Source organism: Citrus clementina, unplaced genomic scaffold (assembly GCF_000493195.1).
Source record: "Citrus clementina cultivar Clemenules unplaced genomic scaffold, Citrus_clementina_v1.0 scaffold_5, whole genome shotgun sequence".
NCBI classification, from domain to species: Eukaryota; Viridiplantae; Streptophyta; class Magnoliopsida; order Sapindales; family Rutaceae; genus Citrus; species Citrus x clementina.
Window position 1 is genome coordinate 40,086,089 of NW_006262201.1, and position 20,386 is coordinate 40,106,474.

The following is a 20,386-nucleotide window of genomic DNA, read 5'->3' on the forward strand; positions in this document are numbered from 1 at the left end:
TGTATAGAGAGAGAGAGAGAGAGAGAGAGAGAGAGAGAGAGAAAGAGTGGGACCAATTCTTATTGAACGAACAATATCATATTAAATAAAATAAGATTTCTTTACTTCTGAGAGCCTTTGCCTGCAGTTCCCGATGAGGAAGGGAGAGCGAGAAAAGAAAGAAAGTGGGGGGATACAAAAGTTAATTTAATAGTATAATAAATGCTCATTTTATAATATTACTATAGTAATAATATCGAATGCAAAGGCATTATAATTGATAACATAAATTAATAGGAAGTGGGGAAGACAAGATAAGGTGGTGCAATGCAAGCGTGATAATGCTAAGTTGTAAAAAAAGAAAGAAAAAACAAAAATGCCAACCCAACAGCAAAATCTCTAACCCTGGATTCTTTTTATCCAATTGAGTCTCTTCTTGCAGAGAATATGTCCCTCTATTCATTCATTCATTCATTCATGTCCTTTTTCTTTTCTTTTAATAATTTTATTTAATATTTTAAAATTAGAGTTTTCTCCGTAATTGTAAGTGACAGTGAGAGAGAAATAGAATGGCATCTCTCAATCTGGTCTGGACATGCAGTGCTCTGAAATCATGGTGCGCGGAGCGTTTTCAGTGTTTTCGATTGGTGTTGCAGAAAATAAAAACAAGCAACAAACAACCCAACAAGACCACTCATATATGTTTCTTTCTTCTTTCTTCTTATATCCAATTGCTGAAGTTAAAGAAAAATAATGTTACATAACATGCATGTCCGAGTTGCCAAAGGTGGTTGCTGCATGGAATATTTATTTATTTCAATTTTACAGAGATAGGTCACGTCCATTGAATGTTCTTAATCTCGAATGTTAAGATTAGTTGTGTATTCATGTGTCACATTTAGGATCCACCGGGCAGCTACGGTTTATTTACTTACGTCCGTGGCTTGCAAAAAGGAAAAGAAATGATCTTCCAGTAATATTGAAACCAAATCAAGAACTACAGTTTGCCGCCAATAAACAAATTAAATGACTGGACACCTAGCCAGATAATTTAATTTGAAACCACAGCGTTGTCTCTTGCCAAAACGGCAAACGTAGAATTTGTCGCATTATACAGGCGCCCTGACTCTCAGCATCCTGATTAATAATAGCACCGGAGGTCTCCTTATTAATGTCTACATCATATCATTATGAGCTGAGTCGGTGGTCCACGAGTAGGCCCACTAATTGCTATCAAAGTCCGCATTTTTATTTTTTTTTTGTGGTGATGAATGAAATAAAACAAACTAAAATAACTCAAAATTTTAAATATTTACTGTAGTTTTTGGTGAAAATATAATATTACATTTGATCTTGCTAGTTTCATGTTGTTATACGAGCTTAAAAAAATGAGATCATGACTCTTCCTGAATTATCTATCCAATTTACTTAAAAAACGGAATTAGTAAAAACAAACACAAATGCTTTAAATTAAATTATTTTCTTCGGGTCTTATTTTGCCATGACGCTTCTAGCCCTCTTAGGGGTTGTAGGGAATTCAGGAAGAGTCATGAATTGATGATTGTAGGGAATCTCGAACAAATTAGAACTTTATCTCTCCATCCATAAATGGGAATTTGAATTATTTTCTGTAATTGCCCTGACTTTTTGTTTCCCCTGCCGTGACTCTTTATTTTAAATGAATTTGTATTACCATTAAATAAAAAATAATAATATATTGCGAATGTCCTTCCCAATGAATTGTACTTAAATGATGTCTGTAGCTTTTTTTTTTTTTTTTTTAGTTTGGCAGTGTAATTTAAAATAAGATAATTATTATTATTTTTTAAAAAAGGGTAAAAAAAGGCTTCCAATATTCGTACAGGACACATGATCTGTAAAGCCGCAAGGGAAACTTAAATACGATAAGAACACATAACGAATTTGATTAAAAACAACGCATGAGATATGTATGTTTCATCTTTGTATTATAAATATTTTAAATTATCAAAATAAGAAATCAAGAAATCAATTAATCTTTGTATTATAAGCTATATTAATGTTTTAACGATGGTGAAAAAGGTAGCCTGTATAATTGATAAAGGTAATGCGATGGAGTTGGAGTTTTTTGATGAATTAGGTAAAGTTGGTTGACAAAGCTATTCCAGCACATGGAGCGGCTTGCAACAGTGACCTGATCCCTCTCGAAAAGCGTTCCTGTTGCGATATTGAGAGATAGTTTTGGCTGTAGCTCCAGCACCATATCAAGATAATACTGCAACTTGTCAGATTTTAACAGTATATGTATAGCCAGGGTCCATATATATATATATATGTATGTATATATTACACATATTCCACTGGACCATTGACACGTGTAATCTGCGAAGTATCCAATGGCACAAGATAGCCACCGGCAACTGGCCGGTACCGGGGAAAGCAATTCATATTAAAGGTGTCTGGTGAGATTTCTGACTCTTGTCATGTGAGAGTGGGGTTTTGGGGTTCTTAAAAGAAAGTGAATTTTTAAGGCAAAGTTAGACCCCAACTCAACGTTGTATAATATATAGCTTTCATCAGAGAAAAATAATGATTCGTGCACCAACACAAGCACTTATGGTATGATGATACTCCCTGGAAGTACAGTTGGTAGATCTGAGCCCTTCAGCTTCAAATTTGGCGGACCTGCAGAAACCAATTTCATCTCGTCTCGATATGCATGTGAAAATTTCTTTTCAAGAAAAAAAAAAATTAATTTAAACCCGTTCTTTAATTGCATAGTTCTTCACAATGGGAAAATTACATCGTGTCCTGTTTCTACGATAGTTTTGGCAATTAAATTGATTTACGTAGTAAATTTTGACAGTACACAAACAATAATGTACACAAGACAACAGATTTTTGAAGATCTAATCAGAAGGCTTCAGATTACCATTGTTAAACACCAATCGATACTTTAACGACTGCTTAAACAAAAATTGACTATATGTAACTAAGTCTGCTTCACTTCTTAAAGATTGGTGGTCCAGAATTTCAAAGGTCCTGATCAAAATGAGCATGCTATGGCTACATCATCATACGCTTTGAATTTCAAGGTACCAATCACCATAATTGAATTTTCACTTTCTACTATATCCCATCTTGAGATTTAATTATTGTTTCAGAATATATATATATATATATACATACATGAAGAAACGGGGAAAAAAGAAGGCTCAACTACTTTATTATATTCTTTTTTTTTTTTTATAACAAAGGTTAAGAAGATTGGAATAGCATTTATACTATTACACATATAGTAATAAATTGAACCACTTGTTATATATAGGGTTCTCTCAGTATAATGATAAGTCTGTTCCCGTGCCGATATATCACACTATTATATTCCTTTTTCTTTCTTCACTTGTTCTCCTTACCCTTTGTGTCTATTTCCTTCTCATCGCTGCACATTCTGATAAAACTCCTAGTCTACACACCTCTCTTTTATCTTCCCCATTCCTCTGTCTATCCTATCCATCAGTTTAATTTTTCAGTTGCTCTCTTCACACTTATATAAAGACCATTTTCTTTAATTAGGAGAGAGAGAGAGAGAGAGAGAGAAAGAGTGAAATAAAGCTAGCTAGCTAGCTAGCTAGCCACCCAACCAACCAAAAAGCCAGCAATGGAATTTGACCGGTTAAAGTCAGCTGCAACAGAAGATCAGATGGAGATGATGGTGATGATGATGCAGATGGACAAGTTCCCCGAGTTCTACGGGGCCTGTACCAACAACGATGTCGCTGAATTGCTCCCAGCTGATCACACTTCTGCCACCATCACCACCAACAGCAATATTGCTAGTTCCACGCCACATTTCGTTGATAACAATAGCCCGCATATTGTTTCATCACCTTCTTTCTCAAACATGCTATCTAATAGTAACACGTCGTTAAACGGCACCAGTATCACCGCAGCTCAAGGCACTTCTATACCAACTTATTTCTCTTATTCGCCCAATGAAAGATATTGGAGAGGAGGAGCTGGAGATTCAAATAGTTCTACAGGAGTACCATTATCGCAGAAACAGAACTCAATGGCGGCGATGAGAGAAACGATATTCAGAGTTGCAGCTATGCAACCAATTCATATTGACCCAGATTCGGTGAAGCCGCCGAAGAGAAGGAACGTGAAGATATCAAAGGATCCTCAAAGTGTTGCAGCAAGGCATAGGAGAGAGAGGATAAGTGAGAGAATAAGAATACTTCAAAGACTTGTCCCTGGAGGAACCAAAATGGACACTGCCTCTATGTTAGATGAAGCAATTCATTATGTCAAGTTCTTGAAGACTCAAGTACAGTCGCTGGAGAGAGCTGCGGCTAATAGGCCTGCTGGAATAGGGTTCCCTGCAACACTCACTACCGGAAATTATCCTCCTATTATTGGAAAAGAATATCAGCAACCTGCAGTTCGAAATGGTGCTCTGCATTATGGAGATGCTTAGCCAGCCGGAGTTCAACTAATTGCAATCTACATGTAGCGCTGAACTGATATGTTAGCTTAATTAATTATTATATATGGGGCTGTAAAGATTAAACTGATCGTCATGCATGCATGACTGTCATAACTCTCCTGATATATTTACAGTGTGTAATGGTCATCAATTAATATCCCTGTTGAATTGTTATGAAATAATTATTGATTGAGACTTGAGAGTCGCTGGAAACAAAGATATTAGATGGCTCATAATTAAGAGTTTAATTCTAGAGAATTTCTATCTCTTCCTTTTTTTTCATTTATCACGCCTTTGTATGAAAGGACTAAGTGGCCGCCTTTTCTGAGGAATTCTTAAATTCACGCAATTCCAATGACAGAAAATAATCAAGAACCTATCGTCAGAGATGTCGAGTTATTGACAGAATGAATAACCTGGACAGTAGCAGCACCTTTGATCTTCGGAATCCGAAGCAAAAATAGGATTATTGGTTTTTTTTTTTTACCCCCACTAAATCGAATGAGAACAAAAACTAGAGAGAGAAGCTTCTTTGTTGATAGACTGTTGTGTGTAAACTTGAGACCATTGGTGAACAAAATCTCCATGCTCTTGAGGTCAAGTGATGACACATCATCCACGGCAAAACTCTAGTACGGGTACAAACATCATGGAAGAAAAATGAAAGACAATTAAAGTACAGTTGTCTGGTTAGATGTGACAGGTGCTGAATCCAACTACGCATTAGGTGAGACACGGTGGGATATAGGAGATGAGTTGTACAGAAATTGTATGCAGCTTTTGGGGAGTGTGTTACCTTTTCTTGATGATTTCCTCCACGTCACGTTCAACCATAGAAAGGGTAAAGAGGCAAAGGAAGTACAGAAGGGCAAAAACAGCGCGTAATAGTGACAAAGACGGAGTGAGAGTGAGAAAAATGCATGGGAAGTCCACGTGAAGGACTGACAAAACGCGGTGATGGGCTCTTTTCCAATGTGGCACCGTGATGACGTCTTTGTCCGTCGACCACTTCGACACGTGAAGCTCAATCTACTCGGTCAACTCGGTCTGATGTGGCAAATCCACGTCAGATTTTCTCATTTATTTTTCCTTCTAACCAAAAACTTAACATTACCATCAATTAATATATAATATCAATTATCTCACGAAACTATCAGTTGAATCAACTTCCGAACTTCCTAAAAATGTGATTAATAAATATTATGTTCTATTATTTATAGAAATTTACAGACAAGTTATTTCATATTATTTATGAGCTTTGATTTAGTCACCTTTCCAGGAACGTGCAAGTTGAAGTTAAAACAGAAAGACAGTTGTAGTGAAAGCAGTCAATCATGTTCTAATTTTAGAAAGTGATTAAAGCATTTATCATTATATATATATACATACATGCATATATCATTTTATTCTAAGAGATTCACGTGAACTTCAAGTGGTTATGTTTGGAATATAGCAGCAATCGAGATGTTCTTGTCACAGATGATTGCTACGAAGTTTTATTTGTTTTAACGTCTTCCAATAATTAATTCGTTTCCTTAAGGAATTAAAGATCACCCTAGCTTTTATATTACAGCATTGATAAGAGAAACATTTATGTATATTGGACATTATATATATTTTGTCAGTGGAAGAGAGTGCAAGCAGATTGTTATGTACAGTGTATTTTTTGCAGTTTTGTGGACTGCAGTTTCATAACTTCCAAAAGGAACCTCATTTGAATTGTTAAATATTCCAACTTCAAAATCAGTCCTTAATAAATAATTATCTAAACTCAGTTTGGCAGCTCTTGCTGATGGCCAACATCCTCCAATATGGACTTGCTTGCTACCCTTTTCAGCGATTAGTGGCATATCCATTTCCCAAAATAACTTTATAAGGAAAAAAATGAAAAAAAAAAAAAAAACCAACAACTCCCCAATTCACGAATCATTTTCTTTTTGGAGTAGACTTGTTTTCATAAACAAAATCACGTCTAGTTTAAACAACCCATCTCCATATTGAAGTGATTGGATATGTTTGAGAAAAAGTTTGACTCAAAATCTTTAAGATGATAGGTGATTACTCGGTAGTAATAAGCGTCCAAGAATAATATTCATGCGAAGTTTTACTAGCATGCCTCACGCAATGTGGACTAAGATTTGATGAGCCAAAAACTCATAGATGAGTTGGAAGACAAGAGCTTGAAAGTGAGAGAGTTTACTACACGAATGGGAATCGATTGAACTTAAGACTTTGGCTCTAATACTGCGTTAGAGAAGCTGTTTTATCCAAAATCTAAGCTAATAAGTAAGGCCTCACAATAATATTTAAGACAAATATTAACAAGATAAATTGATAAGCTCGTAAAAATTACGAGTGTTCTTAAGTCAAAATGTGCCACACTCCAGTGAATTATTTATTCTGAAATATTTTTCTTTTCATATCCCAGTTATACAATCAATCATGAATAATAGGACAAGTATAGCTTTATTTAAAATAAGAGTCTTGCTAAGTTATCAACTCATCAGTTTTTTTTTTTGGGTATGGCGCAATTGTTGTCAATCAAACAACTAAAGGATTAAATAAAAAAACTATTTATGAGCTGATACAAATTACATATATGGTAACTTAAGCTTCTGCCTTAAAGTGAATATCAATTTGTTCGACCACAAATATTAGTGGAAATAAATATATCTTCCATAGGTGAGGCTAGAAGTCTCGCCTCCAACTAATACAGATTTCCGAGCTATGCGCATAAATCTATCTCGGCTTTGCTATGATATGTGAATTCAAACTCCAATAATACTCCAAGATTGTAGTATAATCGGACAGTGTAACAACTTTATTTCAAATACAAAAAACAATGCCCTGTATTTAATGATTCATACGGCCACGGTCGTGGTCTCTAAATGGGATTATAAATGGGCCGGGCTTAGCGAACCGAAGAAACATATGGATTAGTAATTCGTGGTGAGGAATTTGACCCAGCCATCAAAGAAAATTCTTGATAATTTTAGGTTGGTGGAATAAAATACAACTTAAAGTAAATATCAAGTTGTTAAGAATTGGGCTGAGTATATATCAGCCTAAAAAGCAATGCTGAGTATTAATTATATCGTTGGTGCACACACACACACACACGCACATTATAAAAGAAGGTAAGTTGCCTCCCAAGTGCCAATGCTGGACGGAATAGAAACTGTTTGTCTCAATTTCAAGGATGATGAACAATTTGTTCCTTCCGACGAGAATCCCTATCCTATTCAATCAACAGGTGAATATGCAAATAAAAAGCATATAATACTTTACCAGGGATTAAAAAAAAAAAAAAAAGGAATACGAAACAGGTGAGACAAAGTCAAAAAAATCATCAGAAAACCCATGTGAGAGTTGCTACAAAGGTTCCAACATCCGAATACTAAGGGTTCTTCCATTTTGAATAAGGGGAGCCCTCTTGTCCGGCAAACATAGGACACTGTCCTTTTCTCCCCCATAGGTTCATTGTATTTCTTTGGACATGCTTTAAATATTCACAAAAATCTAAGGTAGTGTTTTTTTTATAAAAAAAAAATTTGAATGAATCTAAGTTTTTTTTTTTAAGGTTTTAATGGATTTGATATGTTTTTTTTTATATCTCTCAATATAAATGGCATCTTATTATTTTTTTATAAATTAAAGAAAAATCTTAAACATGGTTATTTGATATTTAAAAAATAAGTATATTAAGTATATATACTTTTAAATTTAGAAATTTAGAAAGAAAATGAAATCAATAAAATCTTAAAACTCCAAATATTTTAACAAATAAACCATAAATCTCATTCTCTTCCTGCTCAATCACGAATCATTCTCGGATTCGTGAGTTTAGAAAATAAAATAAATCTCATTAGAGAATTCTACAACCATTGCCACGTCCTGAAAACAACAATAAGTTCCCATTTTGCAATTACTCGAAAAATTCATTAACTGTTGGGGAATTCTTTGGAACCTTTGCGACGCTATCACAATAGTATTTGCTTAAACTTTGTTGGTAACAATGATACATAAATGTTTAGGAAATTCTGATAAAAATTTATTTTCATTTTTAAGGATTCTATGTTCGATTTTATAAATACGACACGTCACGTGATATTGAAAAAGTAATACTCATTATTTGCAGATACAAGGGAATCCTATGTAGTCATTCTTCAATTTTCACATACTGTATCTATTCCAATCTTGTGTTTTATAACAAGACTTTTGTGCTTTGTTTTAGTAGGGGGAAAAAAAGGTGGGGAGAAAACAGAGAAAATGATAAGATATGGAGGAAACCAATCACGTGAATACATATTAAATAAGAAAAATTATTAAAAATGTTGGTTTGGTTGTTTGGGATTGGGTCTTGGATATGGGTGGTAGGCTAGCCGCCTGAGTCTTGAAGAAGAACACAATCTAATCTATCAACCCAATATTCTTCCCCAATCTGTCCTTTTTCGCAGGGGAGATGAATATCGTCACAAAAAATCATGGAAACTTTTGTCCCCCTTTTGCTTCTAGAATCACTGGCGAGACCAACAATTTAATATTTGTCATATCCATTGGATTAGGTGAAGAAAATTAATAGGGAAAAAAATGAATAAATAAAAACGATCGTTTTGCACATGATCAACTACTAGATGGCAACAACGCGCCATTTTTTTTTTTTTATTTACTTCCAAAATGAATTTATTTTTGGTGGTCTATTCATGATGTCTTTTAAATTTTCGGTGGACGATTTGTTCGTCACATTTTTCTTTCATACATTTAATAAGGAAATAATTTCAAGCTCGGTCTCTATCAATTACGGATGCGAAGAAGATGTGAATTGCTTTTCGTTCTAGGTGGTAATAAATAAATAGCATGGCCTTGTAATTTAAGAGACTAAATTGAAAGTAACATATGTACATGTAGGGCACAGTTTGCGAATGCAGTTAAATTCATGCTTATGGTGTGTTTATCAATTAGTAATTGGAATGAGCTAAAATTAAAATGTGTTGAAATTGAAATGAGTTGGAATGAGAATGAAAAATAGAAATTAGAATAAATTATTTACTTAATTAGTGAAAATCAAAATCGGTATGGGTTGTATTTCTATTAATATGTCTACTTTCCCTTATAATCAAAATAGATTATTACATATTACTAAAGTGCTCTTAATTACTTATTATGTTTATTATTATTATTTATTATAATAATTGTGTTTATTATTAAAAAATTATCTATTAAAAATAACAACAACAATAACAATAATTGTTTTAGTATCCTATTCTTTTTTTGTTTCAATCAAACTAGCTATTATAAGAAAGATGACATTAATTGATTTGGTATTGGATTCTTTTTTGGGTTCAATCGGATTAGCTATTATAATCAAATTAATCATAATCCAAATTTCGACGTGTTAGCTATTATAATCAAATCAATCACAATCCAAATTCTTTTGTTATTTGATATTCGGCGGTACGATGCTCGATAGTGAGGATATGCTTTGGTGTGAGGCTCATTAACCGGTGAAGCGATTCTAGTGGTGCAATCGTCGGCTGTTGTTCGTTTGATTTTGTGTTGAAACGGATTAGGATTTGGTGATTTTCATCTCTCTCTTTTTTTTCCTTAAACGAGGACAAGTTGGGAATTTAAAATTTTGGTTGAAGGTGTTATAACCAACCACATTAATGGAGTTCTAATTCCCAACTCTCACTTAGTAATAAGAACTTTAGTAATCATTCCTAAATTGGTGTGGGTCCACCAATTTAATTATAATCCTTTCATTATTTTATAAGTAAACAAGTTAATGAATTTTATTCCCTTATTTCTATTCTGATTCTCAATTAGTAAACACATCATTAAAGTGATGTAGTTGAGGAGCAATCTTCTTCTATTAAGTTCGTATATAACAATAATAAAAGAAAAATGTATAAGTTAATGTTGATTATGACAAACTAGAATAGTTGTTGGATCATATATAATCAATTTGAGTAGTGCTTTTCACAACCCTTTAAAATCCTTATAAAAATTCTATTGTTAGAAGAACTCACATAAAAGGACAACTATGAGTTTGTTTAAATTAAAATATCTTTAAACTTATAAATCATGAACTACCCATACTTAAATGATATAAATACTTATTTTAAAATTAAAATAATTTTGAGGCAATAAAGTAACAAATCGTATAATGATAAGATTTTTATTCAAAAAATTATGTTTAATATTTAATTTAACTCTACTATAGTTTTTTGTTCTTTCTATGATTTTGATCAAATTAAGATGTGTGTGTGTGAAATAAACAGCATTTTATAAGAGTTTTAAAGGGGTGTTCGGAGCTTCACTCCAACAATTTACCCTAACTAATATGCAGGCAGAAGTCTTAGAAGTTGTCACGGGGAATCGGCCCAGCTCCTTCAATGATCTGCACTACATTGGACACTATTTGAGCCAAACTAAGCTGCTGGCTAGAATTTGCGGGGCTAAAGTGGTTGAAATGCTCTCTTAAGACCAACCCACACGGATGGTGTACGTAGCCCAATTTCGTGCAATTTGTTCAGATAAATGACAACCAGCAGCTTTTTGTTATTATTTTTTTACAATAAGCAGACTTCATTATCATTAACTGTTAAGTAAGGTTATGAGATCCCTAACTGTGACGGAAATCATAATCTAACCTAAAATTAACTTGATGGAAACCATGATCTAATCCAAAACTAACTTGGACCTAACCCTAAATTAATTTGAAAAAACAAAGCAAGCAATTGCAAAATTAAGAGATCGAACAAGGGAGCAGGGAGATAATTACCTTCCTGCAATTGAGAAGTGAGAACAATGGAAATGTAAAAACGTAAATGGCTGGATCGAACAAATCTTAGTTGGATTAAAAAGTGATTGGAGATTGAGAGGGAGAGCCGTGATCATATGATTGTCTTCTTCTCTTCTTTTTTTTTTTTTTTTTTGGTTCAAATGAAATCAATTTAAGCTGAAGAGAAGCTTGAGCGGTCCCAATAGCTTAGTTTTTTAATTGCATTTTTAATTTAATTTTTTTCTAGAAATTTATCTGATCTTGTCTAGGTTTTTAAGCTAGCAAAACCAAGACATTGTGAAATGAATAATTTAATTAGCAACTAAAGTCATGTTCGGGCATTTAATTAGGCAAAGCCATTGAAAGGAATAATTTAATTAGTCAGGGTCTTTATCTTGCTTTTAATTTTAGCACAAAAAAGTACTTTTAGCATTACTCATCCACTTTCGGACTAGTCTATTCTTTATCACCGAGAGTAAATTACCTTGAAAAAGCAAATGATTTTTTTAATGTTTTTTTAATGGCTCTTTTTTATCTTTGTAAAAAGTACTTATTTCCGAGAGTAAATAAAGTCTTCAAAAATGTATGGTTCAAAAATATATGGTCGGTAATGCTATTGTTTGTTGTAGTGATACCTCTTTTAAGTAATCCTCCATAATCAAATTTGGTCTTTCCAACTAAAACAATAACAATTTTTTTTCAAAGATCCAACTACCGTACCTAATATCTTACAAACGTAGGCATGGTGGCTTTAGATTTAGAAGAAAAACTTAATATACCATAGGAACACTAGCAAATAGTCCACTTCTAATTTAAGAACGGATGGTGAACAAACTTCGTGGATCTAGAACTATTGGAAAATGTCTACCTTCACGTGAAGGAAGGTAGGAAATGTTAAAACAAGAAAATTTTTAGTAAAAAGCATCACCTATATCTCAAGAATATTCATGTTGTATCATCAATAATCAATAACAAATTATGTGGAAGCGTACTTGAATTTATAACATTGAATTGCTCTTTAGGGTTGTGTGGTTGGCCTTCCAGATCAACATATTCTCGTAAAAAATCCTTTTGTATTAGTATTCTCTGTGTTCACTCTCCCTCCGATGATGGGATGTTAGAAAGAATAGAAAAATATGTGTGACCTAGAGACCATAACTACTTATATAAACAACTTTTCCTGTATTCATTAGGTATTCCTAATTTTGCCCATCGTATAATTAGAATACAATTAGGTTTTTACACATTAAATGTCCACACCCTATTAGATACATTAAAGTCCATAATACCGAAAAACTTAATAGATCACATTTAATTAGGTTTAACCATATATGATAGTCCACAATACATAATTATTCAGATATAAGCTCAACGTTGGATTAAGGATCTAACAATGTCAAATTAAAAAATCCAACAGGAAAAACATAAAAAAATAGAGCTAAAAAAAATTAAGCCACCAAAGGGGAATTTTTTTTTTAAAAAAAGAGTATTCTAGAAGAATTTGGAGTTAATGGTCATCTTCTTCTTTTTTTCTCCCCTAATCTTTAAATAATTTTCTATCATGAGTACATTTAAAATAGTGTATAATTGATATTTAACTATTTATATATTCTTATCTAGTAATTACATATTTATTAAAAATGAGGTTAGAAGCTTCTTTCCATTGGCAGCTATTAAGTTACAACAATGGACCCAAACATAGTTTCCTATGACTTCCTTTTTTTTTTTTTTTTACAAGTATTAATTGAATCGTAAAAATTAAAAATAAATGATTTTAGGTTTTGATGCTGCTAGATAATAATCAGCAGCTTAATTAACTGAACACGAGTACATTGGTCTTTAATCTGCATTATCATTCTATGCCAATTAGAATAATTTGGCTGAATAATTTTGTAAATATAGAATTGATGATACGATAATATAAGCTACCACAAGCGAATAATTTCGTCTATTTAGAGTTTGCATGGGTAGCGAGGCAATGTTAGTAATACAGCAGCAATATATGCACCCATTAGCTTTATCTGATGTGATGATCATAATGTCTACTCGATCGTGAAACCATTATGCCAATAAGTGACACAGAAAAATTAATTGACTACCTCGGAAAAAAAAAAACAAATAAAAAAAGGCTTGGCTACAAGTAACCGACCAAAACTAAAAAGAAAATTGTTATTACGGTTTAATGGAGCCAGCTATCATCTTAATTAAGCAATATATAGCTATCACATCTCTAGCTATCATCTTAATTTGCTTGCGAGTACTTAATGGCTAACGAGGGAGAATTCTTTGACAGTTATCTGGTTCTGAATCCGAAAGAAGCAAAATTGCTTCACCTGGTGCTTCTACTGTTATCCTCGCATTTAGCAAAAAGAAAGTTTAGTGAGTGCTCAGAAGTGGTGAGGCGCGGAAGCTTTCCTCAACGATGGGTTATACTCATCTCCGGGCTCACGCCCCAAAAAAAAAAAAATTGTCATTTTCTATTAATTTTTTTTCGACAGTAGTTAAATATAATTGATAATACGATTATTTTCAACTGTAAAAATCAAGACATAAAAAAAACTAAAATAATTATATAATTTTTCTAATGAAAAGAACATTGTTGAAAATAACTTCAAAATTGGTTGATAATAAATTTAGCTTAGGAGGAAATTTTAGTGCCATTGGTACTTATAAGGCCAAAACTACTTTACATCATGGGTTTGGTACCCCACTCGTTTGTCATTTACCAAAGTCAGCGTTGGATTTTATCTAACGGCTACAAAAGATACACATAGAGAATTTGAGCAACCTGAGAAACCGGTTAGGAGCCGGTCACTTGATGGAAAACAACTGATTGGAAAAGAGCACATGTAATCGATCAGAAGTTTTTAAGTTTTTTGACAGCTTACGCATTTAAACAAATAACAAACCGAGATATGCAGCTAATGGTTGCAAACAACATTTTGCAAGCGTGCTAGTATTGGTTGGACCGTTGGACTAAGATTGATACAAAATTTCTCATAATTATGTCTTAAATATTTGCAAATGATCAGGTTATGTATTGCCAAACATAATATATTCCCATTTTCTACGTCTTCCTGCCATTCTCTATTTTACAACCAAGCCTAACATCCTATGCCCATTTATGCTTCTTCATGCCTACCCAACTCCCACTAACTCTGCAACCTTCTAGAGTTGGTCGAGTAAAGCACGTTGTTGCCGAGAAATCTCTTCACTCCCGGACCTAAAACCTTCTGTTTTGCTGCTTCCATCAAAATTTTTTGTTGAAGATACTGAGGAAGAAAATGCACATTTTGAAGAAAAACCCATTTGTTGTTGATGGTTTCTGAGTAAGAACTCATGGCGTGGATCAGAGAATGGTAGTTTGGGGATGTAAGGAGAGGAAAGGTCTAAACTTCCTGATGAGTTGTGGCGCTTTGGTTGTGGCTGAAGCAAGTGGCTGTGGTGGTGATGGTGTTCCTGGTGCAGAGAATAAGCACTCAAAGGCAAAAGAAAGTTTGGATTTTGACGATGCTGAGACTGTACCTATTGGTGATTCATAAATATCTGAGGATCAAAAAAACATCTTCAGCCGGTTATCCATTTTCTAAATATTAAATCTCAACCGTTAAATATCTTTCTTCACAACCTAAAGGGTCATTGGCTCATTGGCTATAAGACAAATGACTGGGGTACCAAACCCATGATGCAAGGTAACTGGACCGTACTTATAACCACTGTAACTAATTGTTTTTGGAAATGTATAATTATTTTTTATCGTTTCAAAAAAATGGTTGAAAATAAAATAATATTTTTAATTATTGTAGTTTTTTTGTCAAAAATAGAAAAATATTTTTAACTGTACCTAGGAGTTGGTTGAAAAATATATTCAAAGAATATAAAATTTTAACAGACAACATGGACACCAATAATATTTTTCACTAGTGTAACTTGCAAGGTTGGTCAAAGCAAAGCTTTAAAGGTAAGAAAATAAAATATAAAATTAGATATCATCTAAAAGAAAAGTAATTATAAGTTTATTTTTTTTTTATCAAACATGAACTAGATAAATAAATAATTAATTAATTATTGTACTTGATTTAAAATAAAATTAACTTCTACAATGCACACAGAGTTTGAACCCTTAGCCAAAAAAAAGTAAAACCAAATATGAAAGTGCCAACCACTTGACATGAAGTAATATGCAATAAATTATATATTAAATAATTACTAAAGGATTGATTTTTTCTTTTTAAGGTTTTACTAGGTGCAACAATAAAATTGAATTACTTTATTTAACTTATAAGATACCATTGAAGATACCAATGATTGATTACAACATAAATATAATGTATGATATCTTACAATTAAACATCAATCAACTCTGAAATAGCGTTGTAGTTGAATAAAACTCAATAATATATTTATGATCCCATTCAATCTTATAAACAAACTTGAACTTACATTAATGTTTAAGTCTCAATTGTATTAATCATTATCGTTGAATCAATTTAGAGATTGATTATCAAACTAATTGATGTTTTATAGTTAAGCAATTAAAGAAATAATGTCAATGATTGATCATAATTATTGTTGAATCAATTTGGAGATTAGCTAGTTTTCAAATTAATGTAATTATTTCGTGACACTTTTAATAAATAGAATTTAATAGTTTTCATAGTTTTATTATACTCTTAATTGTGGAACATGGAACACATACTTCTTACATAACATTCATTGCATATATAAAAAAAAATAGATAATTAGTAATTAACATTTAATTATAGTTGAATTTTTTTATTAAATTAGTCTAATTGTCTAAGAATGGTCATACAATTAATTTCAACATATAATAAGAATTATTGCAAAATAATTTATTTATTTTTTGAGACATAGCTTAACTATGAATTATCAAAACTAATGTAGCTTAATAGTTTGTGTGTCGGTATCCATTTTCATCTCTTGTTTATCTTATTAATTTGTCATTTAAATTTAAATCTATGTTAAAGATGTTCTATAAATCAATTTAGGCTAGAGAGTAATTATAACAAACTTAAAATTTGCATTAATATGGTGAGAAGTTTTTTTGTTTTTGTTTTTTTGCAATTGATCAAATCATATGCTAGTAATTTTCAATATTTATCAGTATAAAATAACTAACTTAGGATAATTAAATCAATTGATTATTTTTTAAAAAAAATTGAATATATTGTTTTTAGTGCAAGTGATATGTTAATGCTAACCTACTCTTCATTCTCTCTAACAAATCATATCCATTAATAGAATAAAATAAATTAATAAAAGTCAATGATATTAAGCGCAATGGATGAATTCATCTCCTCTTCTTTTGTATTATCCATCTCTCCAATGCTTTAAACTCTATTTTAGGGCCATTTTCTTAATTAATTCTTTTGAATTAAGCTTTATAGAATTTGGGGAGATGTTTTCAAATATTATTGACTTTTTCCATCATCTTTAATTTCTTAAGTTTGACATCAATTATTGTTGGTAACACTCTTACAAGGCTGGTTTGAAGTTTTCTCTGTTAGGTTGTTCGCTGAGAATTATTTGATTAATTGTGGGTTGCAGGTAAGAATTATTATTATTATTATTATTATGTTCATGTTTTTAATTTATTGGATTTTAATTCACAAGTGAAAGGGACGTTAAATAATTAGGATAGATTTATTTTCTTGTTTAGTAGGCATGCTTTTCTACTTTAATTTTATCCTTTTTTTTTAATATTCTTATGCAAAGAATCAAAAGCCTAGGAACAAAAAATTAAGGTATTCAACTTTCACAAGGATTCACTTACCCAATTCACAATGATTCTATCTTTTGTCAACACCAAAATATCATTGTAGTAGTACCGTGTAGCTTTTGATGTGTTATGTCTTATTTAAGTATTTGTCAAGGATTTAATGATGAATCCATATTGATTTTATCTTTTAGCAACAATAAGTCAATGTAGTAGCAATCATGTAGCTTTTGGTGCATTAATTGAATTGTTGAAATTATAAAAGAATATTTGTCATTTCTTCATTGATTACTAAGTCATTGCCGTAGCATTGTGTAGCTTTTGGTATATACTTGTTTGTATTTTATTTGAGCTGCACATACATTTGTTGAAATTATTCATAAGAGAATATTTATCCATTGGTTCATTGATTTTTTCCCCAGAGGCAATTAATAAAATGATCATTTTAACTATCAAGTAGAATAAAATGAATTTTAACAATCATCTTCTTGGAAATATTAAAATTCATTTAAAAATATAATTAATTCCAAATAACATAACATTAGGGGTGGGTAGAACCGAACCGAAATTGAAAAAAAATCAATTGCGTTCGTTTTTTTTTTTTTTTTTGGTTTTGATTTGGTTTTTTTAAAACTAAAAACCCAAATATATAAATACCGAATCAAATGATTAGGTTTAGTTCAGTTTTCGGATCACAAATTACAAAATCCGAACCAAACAGATACAATGGCATTTTTTGTAATTTCACATAACATATATACACAATTACACATGTTTGCACCACTCTCGGTCTTTACTCTTTACTCTCTCACTTCCAATTTCAACAGCCACAAACCTAAACCCTAAGTCCCACCTTTCCAACCAAATCCAAGTCTGCAGGTGCCCGGTATTGCCGAATCTTCATTGCCGACCATCCGCTGTTGTTGCTGCTTCCTTCCATCATTTCTGTCGCCAGCTAGCCGGTCAAATAACTTTGTTTTCCTTTTTTCTTTTAAATGGCTATTTTTTAAATAGCTATTTTTTAAAGTCTTTTTTAATTTCATGTTTGCCTTATTTTATTTTATTGTAATAAATTATTATTAGTATTTCGTTTTATTAGCTCTATGCGTACGCTATTGTGCTTTTTTAGTTTTTCCATTTCGATAATGTGCTAGCTGCTAAGTGACGAAGGTTGTAGATGAAGTGGAAGGATAATATCATTTGGATCCCTTTCGTTTAGAAAAAAATTTATTATGGCCTAATGTTTAGGAAATGTTTACATATAAGAATTTTGTTATGGCCCAATTTTTTTGTAAACCTTTCAAATGGGTCCTTAACTGGAAGTCGATAAGGAAAAATAGAACCATTAAGAGAACCGAAATTGATAGGTCAGTTTTGGTTCAATTTTTTTCTTTTAAAATCTAAGCGGCTTTTTTTTTTAATTTTCGGACTCGAACTGATTCTTGAAAGTCTATTTCGAAACCGAATCGATGCCTACCCCTACTGACCAAATAGAAATGTTTTTGAACTCACTTGAAAGAAGAAACTAGGTTTCTGAATAATGAGAAATCTTATTGAAAAGTCTGAATGAATAAAACTAAGGTTTTCAGTCCCTTTTATAATAAGTTTCAATATCGTGAATTTACCAAAATAGGCAAATCCGAAATATAATATAACAATTAAGTTCTACTAATCAAAATAAGAAAAGGAAAAAAATGGCGCTCAAATATGAGTTTTAGAAAAAAAAAAAAAAGAAGATAAAAATCCTAGAAGAATCGGGAAAAATAAGAAAAAAATCTTAAAACTAGGAAACAAACAAGAAAGAAGTAAAATTTCCAGCTCAACCATAAGGCAGAACAGCTTAGACAGTTCATGGTTTTTTTGTCTCATCGTAAGTTTCGAAACGATATATTATACGCCGAAAACGGACACTTGTACCTAAAGTTATGGCCTTCGGAAGGTAGCATACTCGCGACACACAACACCCTATATCACCTACATAAAATATTTTTGATTGCATAATCAATTAGAACTAATATTTTTTCAATTGTAATTTACTTTTTTTCAACTGTGTTTGCCCTTAAAAAATTATGCACTTTTAACGGTAATTAGTTAGTTCAAATTGATATCGCAAATACAATAGCTAGAGAAAATCGCAATACTATTTTTTGTAGTTTAAAGTGGTCATAAATATCAGTTCGCATGTCCATATTAATTTTCGATCTCTATTTATGTATCTATAATGGCCAATTTCCCTCAAAATAAGCATATTTATGGTGCCCGATTGGAAAATAGTGCATTTCTAACCTAATCACTGATTATCAGCGACTGCTTGTGGCCATTGGAAAAATGTATTTTCAACAACATGACACTTATTTGAACTGCATTCAGCAGTCATGAAAATTTGTTTTTACTTTTAGTGTCATACAGAAATTGCTCACTTCCGTGAGAGAACCTATGGCCAAGTTCGGAAATGCGCTGGAGCTGTGGCTCAATCTAATATCGATCAATGGTGGCCTCGTCCAGCTTGTAAACAAGAATTTAGAAGGTACAGTAATCTCTCCGTACATGCCATAATTTAACTAACTATTTGATATATGTGTGCATACAAATGCATGATACGTACCACTGGCACTGGTTAGTATATAATACATATATACAGTTAACTTATAACTCGTATACATTAATCTTATGGTCAAGATATAAAATTAATGGGGTTAATACGGGGAAATACTACGCATTATTGGCCCTGATGGCCGCGAATTTGTCTTAGGAGATTGAATCCTTCATCACTAACGTAGTCAATAAACACTGGAACGTAAGTCCAAAATCAAATTTGAAAGGGAATATTAAATTATTTATTTTTATTTTTTCAAAATATATATCGTATTAAATCTCGTATATGTACCATCTATAAATTAAACCAATTTGTTTTTCTCTTTAATATTGCAGATGAAATTCTTGAAGTTCTAAAATTTCTGGAATGGTGATTACTAATTAAGAAGAAACCTTATCATTCTTAAATATTGTACGTAAAATAAACAGTTGAACTAGCTAGTCATGCTTAAATTAAGTAACGACATCGTCTCCATCGAATAAGTTTTCTCTGAAAGAATCAAGAAAATTCACCAGATAATATAAAAGATTATTATTTTTAGCATTTTGATGTTTGTTTACCAGCTAGTATGACTAAATATCATTTTTATGTCTCCTTAATTAATTTAATTTGTTTGACATATATTTATGGAGATGTTGTCTACGCAAGCCTTCTTGTTTCAAGATAAAGAAGCTAGTTAAACCTAATATGAGCGTGGTTGCGTTTAGAGGCACAGAACCATTCAATGCAGATGACTGGTGCAGAGATTTTGACATCGCGTAGTACCAATTTCACAGCATGGTTAAGCGCATAGCGGGTTCATGAAACCTCTAGGTTTCCAAA

At 32.0% G+C, this 20,386-nt stretch overlaps 1 protein-coding gene across 1 annotated transcript; it reads left to right on the top strand.

The window, feature by feature from the left end:
• Window positions 1-3,574: 3,574 nt before the first annotated feature.
• Window positions 3,575-4,512, top strand: LOC18042714 (transcription factor HEC2). Its single transcript, XM_006434684.2, has one exon. It carries the CDS (start codon window positions 3,620-3,622, stop codon window positions 4,436-4,438), a length of 819 nt encoding a protein of 272 aa, XP_006434747.1. The 5' UTR covers window positions 3,575-3,619; the 3' UTR covers window positions 4,439-4,512.
• The last annotated feature ends 15,874 nt before the right edge of the window (window positions 4,513-20,386 follow it).

Excerpts from the sequence above, each read along its gene's own strand:
- LOC18042714 (XM_006434684.2), top strand. The coding sequence starts at position 3,620 with ATGGAATTTGACCGGTTAAAGTCAGCTGCAACAGAAGATCAGATGGAG.